General features: G+C 38.7%; 1 protein-coding gene and 1 long non-coding RNA gene across 5 annotated transcripts in view; one reads left to right on the top strand and one right to left on the bottom strand.

The window, feature by feature from the left end:
- ALDH1A2 (aldehyde dehydrogenase 1 family member A2) overlaps window positions 1-21,034 on the top strand; it is a 56,378-nt gene that overhangs the window by 10,427 nt on the left and 24,917 nt on the right. Inside the window, exons 2-4 of the mRNA XM_080551798.1 lie at window positions 13,173-13,277; window positions 13,511-13,651; window positions 15,124-15,253. Coding sequence (XP_080407924.1) covers window positions 13,173-13,277; window positions 13,511-13,651; window positions 15,124-15,253 — 376 coding nt within the window. The remainder of the gene's footprint in view (window positions 1-13,172; window positions 13,278-13,510; window positions 13,652-15,123; window positions 15,254-21,034) is intronic.
- LOC308176258 overlaps window positions 406-21,034 on the bottom strand; it is a 68,391-nt gene continuing 47,762 nt past the window's right edge. For 3 of the 4 annotated variants that reach the window (XR_013938180.1, XR_013938181.1, XR_013938182.1), the window contains exons 3-4: window positions 13,481-13,649; window positions 406-10,223 (exon numbers count right to left, since the gene is read on the bottom strand). This is a non-coding gene — a long non-coding RNA (uncharacterized lncRNA). Of the gene's footprint in view, window positions 10,224-13,480; window positions 13,650-17,040; window positions 21,028-21,034 lie in introns of those variants that run through there. The other variant, XR_013938183.1, reaches the window with a different exon arrangement.

Here is a 21,034-nt window from a genome sequence, read left to right as displayed (position 1 = left end):
AGCACTTCCCATGACATTGCACCTCATTCTCAATTACCACTCTGCCAGTGTTAAAATTCCTTAAAATAGAAATTACATTTAAACTAGCTTTAATACTTCTTTACACTGTCAAAGTCATATGAGGAAGCATTTATGTAACTGACAGTAGGATGCATAGAATTATTTTTTTAACAACAATTTTGTTATTTGAAACTTATTTGGAGTTTATTTTAAATGTTCTTTGCATCCAGGCATAATAAAAGCATTGTCCTCATTCCAGTGAGTATTTTCAAAACTTACCAGTATACCATAACATACACTTTTTACATTTCCTCATGTGTCTTTTCGGTTGTAACAGAAGTAGTTTATTTTTGAGTAGTTAGAAACTATCAAGAAATTACCATCTGCCTTTCCAAATCAGGAGGTTTATTTTATTTTCTCCAGTTTCTTTGGTTGTGACATATGGTTGCAGCAGTCTTGTGCCAGAATGGCCTGCACAGACCTTGAGAAACATGCACAGGTTTTTTTCAGGACATCTGGCTAAGCTTTCACATTTTCCATCAGTGTTGATGTTTTGTTAGTTTTCCTCTTTTTGTCTTTACCACACTTTCTTTACTACAGCTACCTAATGGCCTCTTCTGTCTTTTGTGATGTCTCTGGGATGCTGTTGTCCTAAGAGGTGATAATCAAGCTCTGTTTTTTCACTTGTCCTCTGAATCTGTGATATGAAATTAACACTAAATGTGCTAGCTGTGCTGCAGATGACCTCACCTTGGTGGTCCAGCCCTTTGAGAGCGATTTTAAAGTCCATTTCTTACATTAGTAAAGACATTTTTAGCTAGCATCACACAACTGCAAACGTTAATATTCATCTCTTTCCATCAAAGCTTTTAGAAAGCATTAATTGATTCAGTCTCACTGTAAAACTGGTGACAAAGTTTCTTCGCAGATGGGGGAGTTTAAATTTGTGGGAGTGTAACCATGACTATCTGAGACAGTAGGTCAGTGTCAAGAGACAGGATCTCTTGCTAAACCAGTCAGACTACTAGAACAGAAAAACCTCTTTTTCTCTGTGCACTATTCTGGGGAAATGGAAATACAGATGAATTTCAGAGGCAGTGTTTACACATATACAATTATTATGCTCTTTTCTCTGCACTCACCTATGTATGTACACACAATATTGACAAAAAGATCTCTTTCTTCATGCTCTTTGCTCTCTTTCTGTGTCACTTGGAGCACTGGCTGTATCAGCTGTTGTCTCTCGTTATTCCCTTGAGTGTTATCTGGGAGGCAGAGCCCTCCTTGCTAGAAAATCTGTATTATGACTTGAGATGAAGCTTGCGGCATCGCTTCCTTCTGTACTTTCCTCTTAGGAGGAGGATTTCCATTGGTGCAATGTGGAAAAAACACTGGAAGACCAGGTTGTTGCATCTGATTAGTTTCTTCTCACGGGTTTTGTTGTAGTAAAGCACTTCAACACAGAGAAAGAAGGAAGGCCCTGCTATTTAGATGACAACCAGGAGCCAAGTGCAGAACGTGCCCAGCAATTGGTGCAGCATAGCTCTCCCTGCCATCAGCCAAGACAATTGCTTTTAGTGTTTGGATTCTTCTAGCTGAAACACAAATGTGTTCATGCTCTTGCTCAGACTCATTTTATTTCTCTCCTTGAGGGAGCATTAGGACCAATCCTTGATAACTTATTTCCTGGTTAGAAGCCTTTACTTGCTTTCCTAGAGTGATTCCCTGTGACTGGGAACCTCTGTAGTCAGCTCTTCCAGCTGTTTGCCTAAATGGTCTTCAGGGAGACTAAAAGCAGTGAACCTGGAATAACAACATTTGACTTCAGCTAGGTCCCATGAGAATTTAGTTATTACTTAATGGATAGAATTGGTGACATATCTTATACCAGATAACTGCCAGAGGTTGCATGAAATTAACCTTTAACAAATTGCTAGTTATTGGTATACTCTTTAGAGAAAGCTGGGTGACTTATGTTTGCAGTCATTAATATTGTTTTTCATACCTGTACATGCCAATAGTATTTGCAATGTCTGGGTGAAAAATATCTCAGGTTTAAGTCCTGATGGTGGTTTTTAGCCATGTGTCATTGTGTTCACTGCACTGAGCATAAATCCTGTCTTGTAAACAGCAGGGAGACTAATGAGATTTGCCCACATTCTGGTATCATTACAAGGGGCTCCAGCAGAGAAAAAGGGAATTTGGTTAGAAAGGGGAAGAGAAACACAAATTTTAAAGGAAGTGGGGGAAAAAAATCTCAGAACTATGTATATGAACATTGTTTTTAAGGAAGGCTTTTTATTGACAAGACTTATAACTTTGCTCATTTAAGGAAATCTCCGTGTAGTTAGACTTTGTTTTTGCCTTAGTCCATGTTTTTAATGCTTCATGTTTGGCAAAAGGTGAGGGTCGTGTTTTTAATTTACATGCTCAGAGTTACTGGTCTGCTTCTATTTAAAGATAAGTAGGTCTCATTTTTCATGCAGGCCTACATTTCTATATGGAATAGCTTTCCAACCATATATAAAAATGTGAAACTCTATTAAAATACTGGCATTATTTTGCTACACCCTGAAGTGGTTTATTTGCTTGGGACTGTAATCAGCACTTGCAAGGACACATCCCATTTTAGTCTTAGCACCACAGTGTACTTTAGGGTGTAAATTTGTCAGGTATCCAAGCACAGCAGGATACTTTGACAGCTTAAGCCCGGTTCTCCCCGATCAGCCTTATGAATAATAAAAAGTAGAACGGCCTATTCCAGTTTTGTATGTGTAAAGTCAATGTCTAATCAGCAGAAAGAACTGGAGAAGAAATAAGAACTGAACTCTGAAGCAAAGGAATCTAGCTAAAGGCTGCTTCTCTCCAGAGGAATATCCTCAAGTAAATAAATCAACATTTCCCAAACCTTTTTATTGAAAAGAATTTACAGCCTGAGAGATTTCATTGCAGTAATGAATAAGAGGAGAGGTGTAGTGTTCCTTTGCATCTTCTTGAAGAGCAAAAAGGTTTATAAATCAGACTTCTGGGAATTGTTATCTCACAGCTTCTTCTAACAAACACAACAATTTGTTTTAAAGGCTTTCACCAGAGATGTCATAAGTGGTAATCCCTATGTTGTAAGTAGGTACTTAATGTGATTTAACTTAATGCTGATGATGCAAAGCTATTCTCCCCCAAAAGCCCATTAAGAACATCCAATTTTCTGGTAGACTAACACTCCTGCTTACTATCCTAGAGATAAGTGACTGTTTAACCAGGATAATAAGGAATAGTTTCAAACTGAGGCTGCAAGACTTGAGCAACATCTGGTCTTTGTGAAAGTTTGGACTTGAACACAAACTTCACAAGACAGATTTTTATTTTTTAGGAGTAATTTGAAGTTGTATGTACAGACATGCATACAGGCACTTACAATCACCTCAACGAGTGTAGTAGTAAATACAGTTACTTATGGTACCTATTGGTAAACATGGTTTAGACAGAAAAGGGACACTGCAAACCATTTATGTAAACCAAATAAATTGATGAATACTGGGTTTGATTTCATGTAGCCTACTGGGTTTGATTTCATGTAGCCCTGAAGTGCAGGTAATTTGAACAGTTTATCCAAGATAATGCTTCTCATAGTGCCTGTTTGTTTGTTTGACTTTTTGTGGATTCTGTATGTGCAGAATGACGTGAAAGGAAATGTCACTGGCATCATTTAACAAAGCGTTCTAACAGTAGTATTTGAAAATATTCAGGATGCAAAGTACAAGTGAAGGCAAACTTACCAGGAGCTTATGGCTGCTCACTTGGGTCTAATATAGAGTTAGCACTTTGCAGGTCAGTGGCTCTGCTATTTGTCTCTGACCTAACAGATCTGGAGTTCTTCACATCAAAACCAAGTCTTGCTGAGCTGAGATCAAACGTGTTAAGGTAAGGATCTTGCCAGTGATTTATCGTGCCAGGGAGGGTGATCAGGCCATAAGGGGCCACTGCAAATGAAGTTGACATTCCAGCAATTTCTCATGTGTAAGGTAATTTTCTCAGATGGAGCTTTTAGGTCAAAAAGTATTTGTCCATTGTATTTTTCTCTGTTGCCTATAGTGTGAAATCCTAGGAGGAGTATATATTTACACAGCATAGCTAATTTCTAAGACCTTGTTCTTTGGTGATGAGCATTTAAAGGCAAGCAGTTACCTACAAATAATCTGCTACATTCTTTTAAATGGCAGAATGTCTCCCATTTACAAATAAAAATATTGCCTTGTTTTATGTTACACATAATAAGCACACAACACCTGCAATGCACAAACAATGCAAAACACAGGAATACTACAGACTAATAATAGCCTTGTTTATACAAACCCCTCCTCATTCCCACAGTCTTAACTGAGTGCTTGTGGAAGGGTTTCCAGGATCAAGTTCTTAATAGTCACAACTTCATTAAAGTCCAGTGACAGCTCAAAAATTGATTCTGTAAACAAATACTCCCTCCCCTTCTCTCCTGGTTTAATGGATTTGTAGAAATCTTTCATTATTTCATTTTTAAGTTGCAGTAAGTGCCACCAAAGATCATATACTGCATAAAAGAACCATCATCCTTACCCACGTTGTTCAGTGATGGCTTTTCTTTGTTATCAGTAGAAATCCAGAGCATATTCAATTTTTTAGGCATCTTATCTTCAGAAAAAAAAAATCTGATGCAGCACAGAGCAAGACAGTTTATGTTTTTCTTCAGCAATTAAGGAGAACCCCACAAGTGAAAGGATGAGTGAAGCTTGGGAACTTAGTTTCTTAGGAATGCATAAAATATTACCTGAGCTACAGGAAACTTATTGCTTCTGTATTTTGCTACTAACAGTACAAAAATTCTTCCTTAACTGAAAAAAAAAAAAGAAAAAGAAAGAAATTACTTTGCAGTTACTTTGAAAAGTAGAAATTACTTCACTTACAGTCTTTATGTGCTGTAAAGAAGGCTGTTTTTTCTTCCCACAAATCTTAAGAAGACAGCCAAAATGAATAAAATGTTTGTGGTGGGTATAGTTCAACAAAAATACAGTCTGAAGTTTCTTCTCTTTAGACTAATTTTCTCGAACAACCAGATGCAAAGTAGTCCCTTCAATGAGACTAAATTGAAATAATGGATGCTACATCAATGTGGCACAGTGAGAAACTAAAATAGAAAAGGATGTCATCACTGTTTGGCAGCCCGAGTTTTGTGCAGGACATACTTATGGGGAAAGAAAAAAAAAAAAGAAAAGCCAAGTAAGCATGCTACTGCATGTTGTAAAGACTTATTTAATCTCCTCAACTAATTACTCAAACTTCCTAATTCAAAATCATACAAACAAAAACGTTTAGATAAGCCATGAGTCTTTTTCAAATGGGTGCCCCCTACAGCTTAGAAAACAAACATGACAGGTTTCCCCTGTCTGATGTGCTGCCATTTGCAAAAGAACAGACTCAACTCCCAGAAAGACAGAAGACTAATTAAGGCAGGAAGATAGGCAGATCAAACATTTGGTGTGAGGGACTTGGGACACAGAGGAGAAAAAAAATCATGTTACATTCCACTTTCACAGCAGACTGACAGGAGGTTTCGAGCCTTTTCTGATTCCATTTGCTGCACAGTGAACCTGCATTTCCCCGAATTTCTCCTCCCACTCACACCCGGTTCGTAGCATACTGTTCACAAAACATACACCAACTGTGAGTGGCTGGGGGGCACTTGCGTATCTGTCCTTAAGCACCTAAACAAGATGTCTGGATTAGTGGGCCAGCACAACAATTACAGTCCTGGGGGAATGCCTCCCTCTCCTCCCGCCCCGCAGGGACAGCAAAGAGCCAGAACTTCCACAGTAGGTGCCACCATCAAGTGCTAGACCGTATGAATCCTTCTCCAGCTTTGTGTCTGAGTTCATTTACACATGCTGAAATGTCTTGAGCTTGATGTAGTCACCTATTTTAAATAGCTTCTGATCCAAACTCCACTGATGTCAAGGACTGTTTGGCAAGGACTATGATTTCAGTAGGCTTGGCTCAGGCATTGTTACTTGGAAGTTATATCCAGAGAAGATGAACGCCCCATCTTCTCATCCAGACATGTACCTGGGGCACAGGACTCAGGTTGCATAAACATAATTCTACCACATTGCGACATACCTCTGCACTGACAGTGAAACCAGAGCAGCCTCATTCACTTTTGTGTTTCCTGTCCACTTCTGCTTTTTTGATCCTCCTGCTGTAGTATGTTTGTAATTGTTTAAAATTCTCCAGCTATCTCAGGACACTCTGAATTTTAGACTCTGTATTTCTTATGTTAAATTTCCAGCTTCAGTTTATGAAGGAAACCTTCTTTTATAGCAGACCATGTGTAGAGGCTATTGCACAGTCCTTCTGACTCTGGGGACCAAATGAGTTAAAAGATACAATCATGACAAATCCCCAAATACACACAGTTTTAGAAAAGAACTCTCTTTTGAGGGCAGGTGAGGTAGAGAGAGGGAAGGAGCCACAACGAACTAGAATGTCAGCAAAGAAACAGAAACGGGCAAAGAAGAAGAATAAAAATCAGTCTGTTCTGTTTTTGTTTGGCCTTTGCAGACCTCACAGGCTCTGGAGTGGGTGTCAAGTCTCCAGTGAAATAGCTTTGTCTCTGAGCATAAACACCCCTCTGCAGGCTGTTGCTGTTGCTTGATCCAGCTCCCACTGAAACCAGTTGGAGTTTTCCTGTTGATTAATGAGGAACGGATTGGACCTTTAATAGCTGAAAACCAGCTATAGCCATAGCAGATTGCTTGCCAGAATTAAACTTAGTGCAAAAGTCATTTTTATTCATGTATAGTTCACTGTTGCTCCTCTTAAAATAACTATAATTCCTCTACATTTGAACAGTATCTCATTACAAGAACCAAAGCCTGGGTCACTCTGTGGTAACTAAAATGAAAAACATGATAACCATTTGTGGTTGTATGCTCAAGCCAGAGTAAGCCTTAATTTAAGTAGGAAAGTGATGCAGTCTTTGGCACTGTCCGATGAAAGGCTCACGTGCTGACTGCCTTAAGAAGCAGGACTCAGCACTGAGAACATTTGGGAAGGTTGGCTTCGAAGTCCAATTTGTGAACTGCCTGGCAAAGAGCATCGCAATCCTACTGTTGACCTGAACAATCCCCCTCTAAACAGATCACTGCTGCTAATCAATTGCTGACCAGTCCTCAGTCAGTCTGCTTCGTTTGGCTTTTGCTTTCCTAATGCCTGTTTATAAACCAGGTTTTGCTGGTTCTGTAGCCAGCTGTTGGTTTCCAGTCAATCCCAAGAGTGCCCCACAAAATGCTCTGGCTAGAAAGTAAGAGATTTGTTGTATCAAGACAGCCATAAAAGTGGAGGCAAACAAAGCCTGAGAAAATAAACAATCTGCACCTCTGATTGGCAATCCCTTCTATTTCATTCCCTTGCAATTGTACTAATCATAAGGACTCCTGAATTGTTTCCAAAGGAGAGGAAATGAAATTGCTGTGATGGGAAAGGATATGAAATTTCCTGACCAGACTGAGGCACAGGTGCCCGGTATCTGTGATGTTATGAAGTATTTACCAAGGGAAATGCTGCTGCTAGATTTTTTGCATGCCTCTAAAATGGTTGTATGTCCCCCACCCCATCACAAAAAAAAAAAAAAAAGCCATTATATGTATTTTTTAATGCCTCCAGCTATGAGAAGATGCTGAAGGCTGAACAGCTGTGATTCTTTTATAAAGTACTTTGGCATCTGATGCCCCCTCCCCCATCCTTGCAGATTTAATGTCAAAGGCTCTCTAAGGAGGAAGCCACATATGAAAAAAAGATCTTTGATGGAATGAAACTATAACCAGCTACTAAATCAATTGAGTTAGGAAATTCCCATTCATTCCTCCATTCATCCAGAACCATATCTCCTGTGGGAAGCCATTATTATTTGGATGTTAAAATCCTCTTCCTGTACCAAAAAAACATTTCTGGATCTGCAACAGTACAAAAACATTGTTTATTAAATTCATGGGAAAATAATTCCACCTCTAAAGAGCTGAAGGCTAGGCCACTGTCTGTCCACTGGCTGTAGTTCTTACTTATACAGCTGGAGAGTCCGAAGAAAATGTCTGGTGACATCATCACTAAGCAATATCAAATTAAGAATGCAGATCATCATTTCACTTGCACATCATTTGAAAATATTTTCAAGGAAGGAAATGAAAAGTTACATTGTTGCCACCTGTGTTGTTTGCTCTTCTGACTTAAAGTAACCCAAATTACTTTTTTTTCCTGTGTTGTTAGAGATGATACTAAAAAGAGAGCAAGCAGGAATCCTCAATGAACTTAAGAATCAGCCCCCCTTTCCAAATCCAGGGCTAGCCGCTGGGTGAACATAAGACAGAATTTGTAGTGCCAGAAAACCAAGTCTTATTCAGCTAAGAGCTGTAAAGGTGGTATTATTTCTGTGCTGCATTTTAATTAATTTTGTATTTATACACACACCCAAAACGATTGTTGTTTTGTACTTCCTCAGTGGTAAATAGTGATGAAAACATAAAATCCTGCATATTTCCTCCCTGCTGTAAATTTTGCTACTATGGCATTGCAGATGTTTTGTACACATCCCTTTCTCTTTGAATCACTCCTATTTAGAAATTAATTACCTCCATGGTTTGAAATGAACACTAAGTTGCTAACCATTAGCAAGCCAACTGGGTCAGATGGCTACTTATACAAGATATTGTATTTACTTATTTGCAAAGCTTTATTTGCTTTCCTTTAAACTAAAGACATTTACTCTTGGCTTGATTTCAAAGCTGATGAGCATACAACAATGCTACTGAACTCAATGCGGAGTGCTTTTTAAATGCAGGTCTTACTCAAAGTGCAATATATGATTTCCTTCCAACTACATTTCAGCAGAGTCTCAAGTAACTTGAATTTTTACATGGTAACTCTAAATTAAATGTTCTTTTTCCTTTGTATACAGGTTTGTATGTTACGGTATCTCGTAGGCTCTGAACAGTCATGTACCCTATATGATGAACCAGAATGCTTCCTTGATTAGTCATATGCATCTCTTAAAGGAATCAACAGTGGTTGTATATAAGTAACCATGGGCAGAATTTGAATCTAGCAATTACGTGGTGGGTGGCACCATTATCTTGCAAAGTTCTAAATACCAAAAAGTCTATGTAAGGCATGTGTGTATGAGGAAGAGGTTATTAGAACCAGGGAGACAGTGCCTGTTCTTTTAGGAAAAGCCACATCCTCTCTACCTTTCATTTGGAGAGGAACAGAAATTACCAAGATACCTTTAGGATGAGTTAGTTACTGCGCTGCAAGGTACCTGCCTGCTAGGCTTCCCCATCCTGTGCACATACACACCCACCCATCTGCTACGCCAGCTACTGCCCTGTCTTACAGGTTGCCTCAGGCTGCACTGCTGGCGAAGAAACAGCGGTTACCTTCCTCTCTAGACTACTGGACACCAGCTACATCCAGATTCCTCATTTACAGGAGGCAGCGTCTGTTCTGCCTGTTGGGTTTGTTCTTAGCCAAATGACTGTGCTGACGGGGACACCTCAGTAAAGGAGAAGGGTTGCCTTTTCTCTTACTGGTTGGACATTACTGCAGTTATTGGCTCTTCTGAGAGGAGATGGCAAACTCAATGTTCCTGTGTTCCAAAAGTTTTCAAGTGTTCCCTTCTTCCCTTTCCATTTTGGCAAAGTTTTATTGATAGCACCCAACAGGCCAGATTATTTAACTACTCACAATACCGCATAGCAAATACATGACATACTATACACTTTTTCTTTTCCCTACTGCAAACCACAAAAGGTAACACTAGGACTCAAACAAAAACAAATTACCTCAGTAACTCCTGGAAAACTCAAGTGGTTAATCAGTTACCTTTTATTTACATATATATGCTTAATGCTGAATTAAGTTGTAAAAACCAAAGGCTGATTTATAGCCCCAGTCAGCCTTAATTAACATTGATTCCAGGGGAATAGTAAATGTGAATAGCCTTCACAATTGAGGTTGAACAATGAACTCACTGGGTGTTGTCCAATTTGTAGCATGATTTACATGGAAGCAAGCCCTTCTTTTTTCTGGGGTTATCCTTTTTTCATCTGGTGTTTTGGATGGGTTATATATAATCCATAGATAGGAACATTTGCTGTCAAATATTCTCTCTGATTTAGAGTTAGCCTTTACCACAGTCACTATAAATAAGGGAGAAAAAAAAACAATTTGAGGCTTTGCAGGGATTCCTTGTTCTTGCAATGTGTCATCGCTTGTCCATTTCATGGCATTTTTACGAAGTGGCCATAATGAAAGTCAGATTAAATGTACAGGATATATATGTTTAATCAACAGCCATTGGAGCCAGTAGTGCTGGAAGAGTTATAAAAGCCCCTGTGAATGCAAATTTATTGCAAAAGAATCTAAGTCTTGGTGGTAGGAATATCTGCTGAATGGTACTACCTGACACAGAACACCTAAAACTTTCAAAAGTGAATTATTTAAGTGTAAGGTTTTGCTTGTAAAGCCGCCAGCTGCTGGATTTCAAGACTTGAAACCATTCCAAAACATGGGACTAGGTACTTTATATGTGCACTAGAGTAAATACTCTGATTTTACTGCCAATTTAAATGTGCTCAGTTTACAGTAATGAGCTTGTATAGGCAATACCTTGTTTATAGAAAGTGGAACAGGAAGAAACTAACATTAACCATTAACAGTAGCAATTTCTCTTGCCTTCAACTCTAACTTTATGCCAACTAGATCTTTCCCATGTCCTATCTGAAATATTTGCTATTGCTATTCTTTTTCTAAGCCTGTGGAGTATTTTTAATGGAGTATTCAATAAAATATAGTTCCAGTCAACAAGCATTGCAACACTCTTTTGCAATTCCAAGGCACTATTTCTTATTTCTATGGTAAAATGTACTTTAAGAACCTAAACATGTCCTTTGTACAGGCAAACCTGATGATCAGGTGTTCATCTCAGCAGAATGTAGTTAACATTTTTAAATCTCTTTAAAAAAGAGCAGACCACTTCTGTATAGGAAGAGCAGTAAATTGTGGTTGCCTTCACTTAAGTTGTTTTACTCAACCTGTTTTATTCTTTCAAGACAGAGATCACACAAGAAACCTATGTGTTTATGTACATAATGTAACCTTAAACAAACATCTTTACTTCTCCTTTGGCCATCTGCTCCTGAAGCTGCAAGCTCTTCTCCCTTCCCCTCCCTCCTTAGTGTACTCCCCCACCCTGGATGTGTAGTTAACTCCACTGAACTCCATGGAAAGGATGCTGGTAAAAATCCTTCTTCCACACAGGTCACAGATCTGAGTTCCTTTGTTTTCACTTACATATGATCTAAAAAGTGATGGTGATACGCTGGAGGAATTTTGGCTTATGGTGTTAGTCACTACAGATGACACCAATGATTCTTTTGTCGACTTATTTTGGCTGGTTGGCTCCAAAACTCATTTGTCTGGGTTAGCTCCATTGGTCTTAACAGGGACCAATACCTCAATTTGAAAAGCTGTGCAATCAATGAGCACAAAGACACTGCCCATAGTCCAAGGGGCTTACAGTCCAAGGACATGAACAGGTTCAAGGTAAATACAGTGTTCAAAGTAGGCAATAGATGGGAAATGATTCAGTGGGTCCTGGGTTCAATTACCTTCGAAAACCAAAACAAAAAAGTAGGGGAAAGATGGAAGATGAAGTTTACTTCAGATGGACTCTGAAATGGATGGAAGGGCACACAGCAAAATGGTTGAGGTTAGAGGTACAGATACGGAAATGCAATGGAAACATAACCATGAAAGTAAAAGTACGTCATCATTAGTTTGTGTGTGCAGTTGTTATATCTGCAAGGTCTTTTTGAGGCAGGCACAAGCTCCTTCTGCCCATGTCCTGAGCCAGCTCTGAACCAGAAGCTGTGTCAATGCAGTTAGTGGAGCACCAAGCCTGAGTCCTGATGAGAACACAACTATGTGGCTTCCATTTGGCTTGGAGTAGGCTGAACAAGCTCGTGTCTGGTAACAGAAAACTCTACAAATGTATCTCTGGCTTGTCATGCAAATATGAGTGTGTAGTCTCTTTACTTTCTTTAAAATGCATGGGCACCCCAGTGTCTTCATCATGATCTTTTCTTTTACAGACTCATTATAGCCCTTGGTGTTGCAACTTTTTATCTTGGACTTTCTGACCGTGTCTTCTCTAGTGGCAAAATTCCCATTGACATCAGTGAGGCCAGGACTTCCCCTTCAGCATTTAAAGCTGTATTTCATGGCATGCAGCAAAACAACATTAATACCTGAAATCCAAGGCAGCCATATGGTTCCTGAACTATTTGAACACTTTCATTTTTTCTCTTAGAAAGATTTCAAGGGCAGGAAGACTCTGAATACCAGGAAAACCTTTCACTCGATCATTTTTCTAGAGTGCCTTATTTCATATTTGCTGATAAATAATTGCATCCTGTTCTTGAAAGTCATTCAGTAGAACACTTGTATGTCTGTAGTCACCAGTAAAAATCTACTTTAAGTAAATTTGTCATTACCTCTGCCAAGACAGCTGTTGTCATCACCATTAAAATTCAAGTTTGGTTTGCCTACAACACTTAAAATGATGTCAACACTGAGGGAATTTAACCATTTCCATTGTTCCAAACAGATAAGCTAATTAATTCTGTGCTGCAAACCATCACTGTAGCCATAATCAACTGACTGTGTATTGAAGAACTGTGATGTTTGAGATTATTCAGTCTTGACTGGTTTGTATCAATGACCAAATGTTTACTTACTGAGATGGGTATTGAATGATTACGCCAAACCCTTGTCTTGGCTCCAGCAGTTTCAAGGCTTTTTTCTCTAATACCAATATTTCTTTCTTTAGTTTTTTGCTTACAGTGCTTGAATTAAATTTTAATGCCAAACAAGTTATTTAATGTTGCTTCTATAATGACACTGCCACAGAATACAGAGAGACATCATGGGCTGAGCCTTAGCCTGAACTCTTGAAAACTCTAATTCTCACAGTCATAAAGAAGCTTTAGCTCTTTTGTATTAGGATCTGCAGCCTTTCCCAGAGTTTGTTGTTGTATGCTTTACTGTTTGTTTATGCAGGGGGACTGATGACTTTTCTCCTTTTCTAGATTTTTATCAATAATGAATGGCAAAATTCTGAAAGTGGGAGAATATTCCCAGTATATAATCCAGCAACAGGAGAGCAGATCTGTGAGATCCAGGAAGCTGACAAGGTAATGCATCCCATGAACTGGTATATATGTATACATGTATGTTGATATGTGCATGTTTTTTAATATATATATGTATGTATCATAGCAACAGTTCCAGAATACCACTGCTGGACAGTTCTTCTATTAATCCCAGTTCCAAAAGCCATCACGTGACTAAGAGATGGTACAAATGCAAATTTAATAAGCCTAGTAATCTTATTTACCTTTATTTGTTATTTGTTCCTTCTTGACAGGTTGATACGGACAAAGCAGTGAGAGCTGCTCGCCTTGCTTTTTCTCTAGGTTCAGTTTGGAGGAGAATGGATGCATCGGAAAGAGGCCATCTTTTGGATAAGCTAGCAGACTTGGTCGAAAGAGACAGGGCAACTCTTGCTGTAAGTGGCACACAAAAATTAACAGTCAAATCACCTGTCAGTTTTACATTCTGAAAGCAAATTAACTCATAAACGTGTTAGCATGAATAATATTTGAAAACTACAGTTAGCCTGATGACTGACTGGCTACTCAAGACCTAACCTGATCCAAAGCTCATAAAAATCAACAACAGCCTTTCAATTGATTACGAGCTTTAAATTGGACGCAAAAGAAATGAATGGTTATGTGTGGATGTGCACGCACATATATGTGTGACATGTACACTTGTGACTTTTATAAAAAATAAAAATCAGAAGACTGAGTGAAGTGATTTGTGCAGACATTAATGAAAAATCAGGTGTAATGTTTCCTGATAACTGAACTGGTAACATAAATTCTGGGTATTGTGCTATTTAGCTCACATGTGAAGCCATCTAAACAGTGGCATTGTTAATGTTGTTTTCCGCATGTCAAGTGCTTTGAACTAAGCTGCTGAACATCTTAATTCCAGCTTTGTCAACACTTAAATCATCTTACCACCAGTGTATACTGTAAAATCGCCACAGGGAGAAGGAAGTGCACAGCAAATCAAGTTTACTCTGCTTGTCATTTGATTTGTATTTCCACAGCCAAGCTCTTTACTGAACTGCACCACAGGCAATGCCATTAATTGCTCGTGGGGATGTAAGTCAGCACAGAATTAGGCTTCTATTCTTCTCTATTGAAATTCATTTGATGGTTGGTGTGTTACACATGGGCGTACTTCACTCGTTCTTAATGATTTCTTTTAGGCAGCTATTGAGAGTCAGTTAAGCTACTCCACATCTGAGGACATTTTATTGCATTCTTTTTGCTAAATGATCTTACGGAACCCTGAGGATAGCTTATAAGATGCTTTTAAAAATAGGAATATTAACTTAAAAATAAGGACATCAGGCTGTTAATTTATGAGCTTCCCTAGAGGAGAGTTTGTTTATTTGATGGCAATAAATAAACTGGCTGTACATTATAGATATCTCAGGCCTCAGCAGGAGTCTTGGCAGCCACATAGAGAATTTTTTATATTCACATCAATTATATGGAGGGATATGTCCATTCTTCTCTTTATGGATTCAAATCATTTATACGGGGTTACAAGGAGCCCCTTTTCAGCTGTTATCATTAACATAACAGAACCTAGTTTGACAGGCATTTTTATCTTGGCTCCTGATTAGAACAATTTAGTGTTTATATATCTGGACCAAACACAGTGGCTATTAGGTCCAAAACACAAACATGCACATGTATGTGGATGTGGATACATGCACACAAGTACACGGGACAGACACACATGGACACACATGCTTAAAAATCATAGTCATTCTAGAGTAACTGGTTGGTCTTCATTAAAATCTTTCTGTCATGATTGAAGAGCTGTTGGACAGTGAATACTGAAGTACAATAGACTAAAAATGCTACTGTATTTATATATTGACTTTTTCTTGTTCTCTAGACTATGGAATCACTCAACAGTGGCAAACCTTTCTTGCAAGCTTTCTATGTAGATCTTCAAGGAGTCATAAAAACCCTGAGGTATTATGCTGGTTGGGCAGACAAAATCCATGGAATGACCATTCCTGTAGGTAAGGGAGATTACAGCATCGGTGTGCACCTAAACCTTCTGATGGCCAAATGCCTTAATAGATTACTTCATTAAAGACAGAAGAGAAGCTTCTTTTCCTGGCTAAGATGAAATCAGATTGTTTTTTTCCAGTGTGTAGTATGCTGCAGAAGCAGACATCAGAAAGTCAGCAAGGGCTGGGCCTGCTATTGTTCTGTCCTACATGCACATTACAAAAAGTGTTTTGTTTCTCTTGCGTATGCCCATCTGAGAAGGAGATGGCTCAAAATCTGCAATGAAATACTGTAATACTTATAAGAATAGATGAGAACACAAAAAAATACTGTGTTAACAGCCTGATTAAGAAACAGCGTGCTTACCTATGTATCTTGTTTATATATGTCTTCCTATTGCCTATGCAAATCATTTTACTTGAGACTAATTTATACTTTTTTATAAAAAGTAATTTATACTTTTTTTTTATACCAAACTAATTTATACTTTGAGAGTTTGCAGTGTTATTGTAGAGAACTGTACATGCGTATCAGATATATTTTGTTATATATGCTTCCTCAAATCATGTGGTGGGATGAGTTTTATACTTTATGTATGAGAGTAATCTTTATGACTGCTAAGAAACTAGTTATTCTGCTGATTTTTTTTGGTAAAACGATAACAGAAGAAATCCTCACTGTTATTTTTATTCAACAAGTCTCTTCCTCCTCCTGCTCCTCCCTCCCAGCTGTTTAACCAATACAGGCTGAATTTTCTGTTGCAAAGAAATTCATTTACAGTCTGGACTAGATATACCAACTGCTATAATTATGCGAAATGGCACATGATAGCAAAGAATGATTTTATGCAGGTGCAGTCATTAAGATAAATGACTTATCTTTTAACTACATAAAGTAAATCTTTGGGAAAGCAGTAAGGAAAACCAACATATACTCTATGGATTCTTTTCAGCTTCATGGTGCACACAGTTCATTGCACATGCATGTTAATTACACATTACTGAAGGAGTCCAAAAAAGCCCACTCACAAGTAAATGAATTTGTCATCGTACAGTAGGCACCTTTACACGGCCCATCTATTTCCTTAAAACTACATAATGTAACCTGATAGCTGCAGTACAGTATTTTGCCTCTGTACAACAAATCACAAGATTACCAAAGCAGGGCAAACAGATCATAACTATCACAGTGTTAACCATCATGGTGTTCAGCTTATTAAAATGTCAGTGTGTACTGACTGATGTTTATCATCACTAGTATATTTTCACCCAAGAAATGACAAAATTAGTATTTCTGGTTTAGCCTCTCCTGTAAGAACTCATGAAGATTTCCATAGCTATTTAGGCTGAGATTCATAAATCCTGGTTTTACTGCTTGCATTTCATGTTTAAACATGCAGAAGTGCAAAGTGCACCATAAATTCATATATTCAGCAAATTTCCTGTTCCCTAATCCCTTTCTCCCTGGTCCACGAATACCTCCTTCTCACTTGTTAGCCCTGCAGGAACACAGAATTTAGGTCAGTCACCAAAAGGCACTGCCAGCTTAAGGAGAATAAATATTCTCTGATTATTCTTGTCCTCAAATGGTGAAACAGATGAAAACCCTGAATTTCTCAGTGTTGATGGGCTATGCAGGAGGAGAGGAAGCCACATTTTCAGCAGGCCTTCCTAAATGCAAACTTCAGTGCTAACACAGGTATCAGTAGTGTGTAATCATAAGTTATGATTTCTAATATTCACAGATTTGCAGGTTATCAGTTCTGAAGGCCAGGGTTAAACAATGTGCTCTTTACCTTCACTTTCCATCAGCTTGTCAGAGGAAACCAAACAAAACAACAACAAGAAAATAAAGCCCAGTTAGATTTTCTCTGTTTAGTATGTTAATAAATCTGAAACCTCCCAATCTTTTATGTTCCTGTTGAAGGCTTCTTTTCCTATAAAATAAAAATAGGCAAGTGATAGACAAGTAGAAAATAGAGGAACAGTGTTTTTTACAGTCACATTCCTTTTGCTCCAAAAATTGCTAAAACCTTCAGACTGCCCTTTGCTTGCTCCCATTCATAAAGGCTTGATAATTTAAATTAAAACAGAAATGAGGTTAGACTAGAAACTGTTAAACTAATCAACTGAATGCAAGTGAAAAGGTATCTTTACATACAATATATATGGTATAATATAGCTTAAGGAACCAACTCTGCTGTTCTCACACACTAGTTTGCTGTGTGCTGCTGTATGAGGCATGTGGCTATACTACGATTGTTAGGCAAATAAAATATCTATCACAGAGAAATCTGATGGAAATCTCAGCAAACACATCTGTAGAATGTATTGCTGTCGCAAAGTAAGATCCCTGGATAAATGAGGTTTTCTGTTTAGAAAATACAAATCTCTGGACCAGATGCTAAGCAGCTGCAAATTGATCAGGCTCTATTATTATCAATGAGGGCTAAAGTACATCAGCTGAGAATGTTTAAAAAAAAACACAACAACAACCAACCAACCAAACAAAAAAAACTACAAACCTTTTAGAATAAATTTTTAGATTGGATGTGGGATCAGACTGTCAGAACCTTCTCAGGCAATGTCCTTCTGGCTGCCAGCTAGCTAGCAGAAGGCTGAGTAACAAGCATCAGCAATAGCACCTTAGACTGTGTCATTAGCATGAGTTGTATACACAAATAAGAAGAGTTTTAGAAGTTCACTGTTCACTCATTTCATTGTGCTCCCTCATTTCATCCCTGTGCTCACTCATTTCATTTGTGAGCACAGGGAGCTTTCCGTGCTGACTGTTCAGAAAAAAATGATTCACTTCCCCAAACTTGAGTTATTTTGCCATGTTAACAGCTTATTTTACCTTATGGACGAGGCAGCTCTTAGATAAATCTTTCGCTTGTCCAGAGACGTCTGAAGCTCCTGAATAATTTGAAGCCAAGTATGTTCACAAACATATTGTTAGAAAGCAATCTAAAAAAATCCTGTCTTAATAGTACCTGTGGATGATGAACTTTGGAAGTAGGTCTCAAAAAGAGCAACTGTCTACAGTGGTGGAAGAAAGCAGGACAAGCAACTCCGCATGGAAGTAATTGCTCTAAGGAAAGAAAGTTCTGCCCACATTTGGTAGAATTAACCACGGTTTGTCTGACTTGGCGACCAGGTTCAGCTTATCTATAACTTTATGCTATGAAGCACACAGACATGTGGCAATGATTATGGAGTGACGATCTGAAGTCAATACGGTGCTAACCTAACTGTGTTACTGTTACATTGTCACCATCCTTCTGGCTGAGAATCCATCTCTCACAGTAATACCAATTACAAGCTGGTATTTTTAGCAGACTCTTTTATATGCCTCTTGAGCACTTAGACAATTTTGCCTGTATATGATTTTGACTTCTACTTTACTTCTGTCTGGTCTGATGAGTCTTCTCATGGTATGTGAACCACATCTGTGAAATATGAAAATCAAACTGATCATCTCTACTTGTGAAACAACTATTCTCATCTCCACAAAGAAGCTGTTAGGAATCATGAGACTGAAATAGTACAATGACATTTTGTCAATGCAGAGCAAACTGACTGATGGACTGTTTTCTTGCCTGATGTGAAACTCCTTTCTGTTTCCTCTGTTCTGTCGCTTGTCTTGGTTATAGAGTATTGTTACCTGTCTCATAACTGTTCTCTTTCTAGCCTCCAGCTGATGTATTGTTAGCTACTTTAGCTCAGATTTCTACTGAGAAAATTCTGTGACGTAGATGTACAGAAATGAGCAAACCTGAAAAGAAGTTGTTTCTAATCAAACTCAATTTCAAGTCTTTACTTAAATGCAAGAAACTTTATAGATTAACCCATTTGCTGTCACCAGAAGTACACTGTAGCAGGTTCCCAAAATGTACTCTCCATTGTGATGTTAGGTCTTCACCCAGTACTGAACAAGGCTGTCTGTAGCTCCAGACTGGGGTAGAGGCCACAAAGCTGCTTGGGTGCTCTCATGCCATGTGAAGGAAAGCACATGCACCTACCTGCACTGTGACAAGGGGAGCAAAAGCATTGTAACTGCTCCTCCTCCTATTCCCTTTCTCCTTCTGGCCATTTCCTGTCCTAGTAAATCCTCTTCTGTGATTGATCCCAGGTAACGTTCTCATTGTTCTCAAATGCTTTCTTAGTTGAAATGCTTTTTTTAAAGTAAAGAGAGTCAAATTTATCTAGATGACCAAGCACTGTCAGCCTAGGCACACATTTGGGTTACACCTCTACTGTAACCCTTTCTTCAGCTGTAGCCTCACTGAAAAACTTTTGACCTAAATTCAGAGGTAGTTTGAGTCTGGGCTAGTTTATACAGCTACAAGAATCGGTTTAGGTACAAAAGTGATTAAACTACTTTGCACAGAGGCTGGTCAAGCACATTAACAAAGCTGATGGTTAGTCGATGCCTTGATCAGTCCCAGCACACACATCATTTTCCTGCTCTTTATCAATTGAGAAGAAAGCTACATCATAATACAGTATATATAATTGCAGCACATACTTCTGGACCACAGGCAAGGGCTGAGGCAGCAACCATCAGGCAGCGTTGTGGAAGAGTATGAACTCCATCAGCCCCTATACCAGCTGTGCAAAATGAGCCAGCAGAGACTTGCTGCTTTAAGCAGGCGAGGCCATGTGAAAGGTTTCCACAGACCACAGGTCTGACCCCAAATCACAGATCTGTTTATTTCATGACCTGACTCAGGCTGCCCTGAGCTCAACAGTGTTTCCTTCAGTTACAGACTGCAGATCTAGCATAACAGCATGCGCTTTAATTAATGATACGTCTCACCTCTGGATATTGGTTTTTGCCGTTTTTGTTTATCACGACCTTAAGAATAATTACCTGATCAGAAAGCTAAATAAGTATTTTCCTCAAACCTCACACCATCCACACCTGTTCGTGGGTTTCCATTCTGCTTTTCCTGCATGTTTGTTGTTAGGATCTTTATTAGTCCATAATCTTACTTCTGTCAGAAGTCCTGTGAGAAAAGCTCAGTATTTCCAAGTTTCCAGTGGCTTTATCCCTTCATTTATTTATCTACCTCTATCTGTCCAAAAGGTTGGTGAAAACTTTTCTTATTCTCTCATCATGTTTTCCAGCTGCATTCAGCTTTTCCCTGTCAACTTAAATTGACTGCCTGTTTAGCTTGAGGCCACGTCTGATACAGGCCTTGTTCTACAAGGCACGGCTATGTGATGACCCTTGTATTCTCCATAGTGTTGAGTTCTGCAGTGAATTGTGCTCAGTTACGCATCGATCACAGGCTTACCACCTTCATGCCACATCTATGGATTCTGGTGTACCATTCCATTACTTTCAACTCCCCTTGTCTTCAGTGGAAGATGAATGAGATGTATGTCACTATTTTCCCATATCTGCTTGTATTATTTGCCTTTATATTGCTTTATTCTAGTCAGTCCTTTCAGGAAATTAACTTTGCGACTCCTTCTCTCATCCCGAAATCAGTAGAGGCCAGTAAGTGGTTTCCTTGCTGCTGCCCTTTTTTGTGCTGTATAGATTGTCCTCTTTCCCAAGGAACAAAGCAGGCTACTTTCTGATGGGTTGCCTGCTTCCTTTGTTCTACAGAAAGAACAATTAGGTTGCTCCTGAACCTAGGTTTCCCATGCTAGCTCATGAAAAAACATTTCCATGAGTTCTTTATTTCTTTTACTGCCATCAAAGGCTGATCCTTAGAGCTTTTTTTTTGTTTGTTCTGCCAAGTCAAACTGCACTTGAGAGTAACCATGCTCATCTGTTTC

This window comes from Anser brachyrhynchus, assembly GCF_964034855.1.
Source record: "Anser brachyrhynchus genome assembly, chromosome: 11".
Taxonomy (NCBI): domain Eukaryota; kingdom Metazoa; phylum Chordata; class Aves; order Anseriformes; family Anatidae; genus Anser; species Anser brachyrhynchus.
Note: the sequence above shows the minus strand (reverse complement) of the source record. Positions and strands in the feature narration are given on the sequence as shown.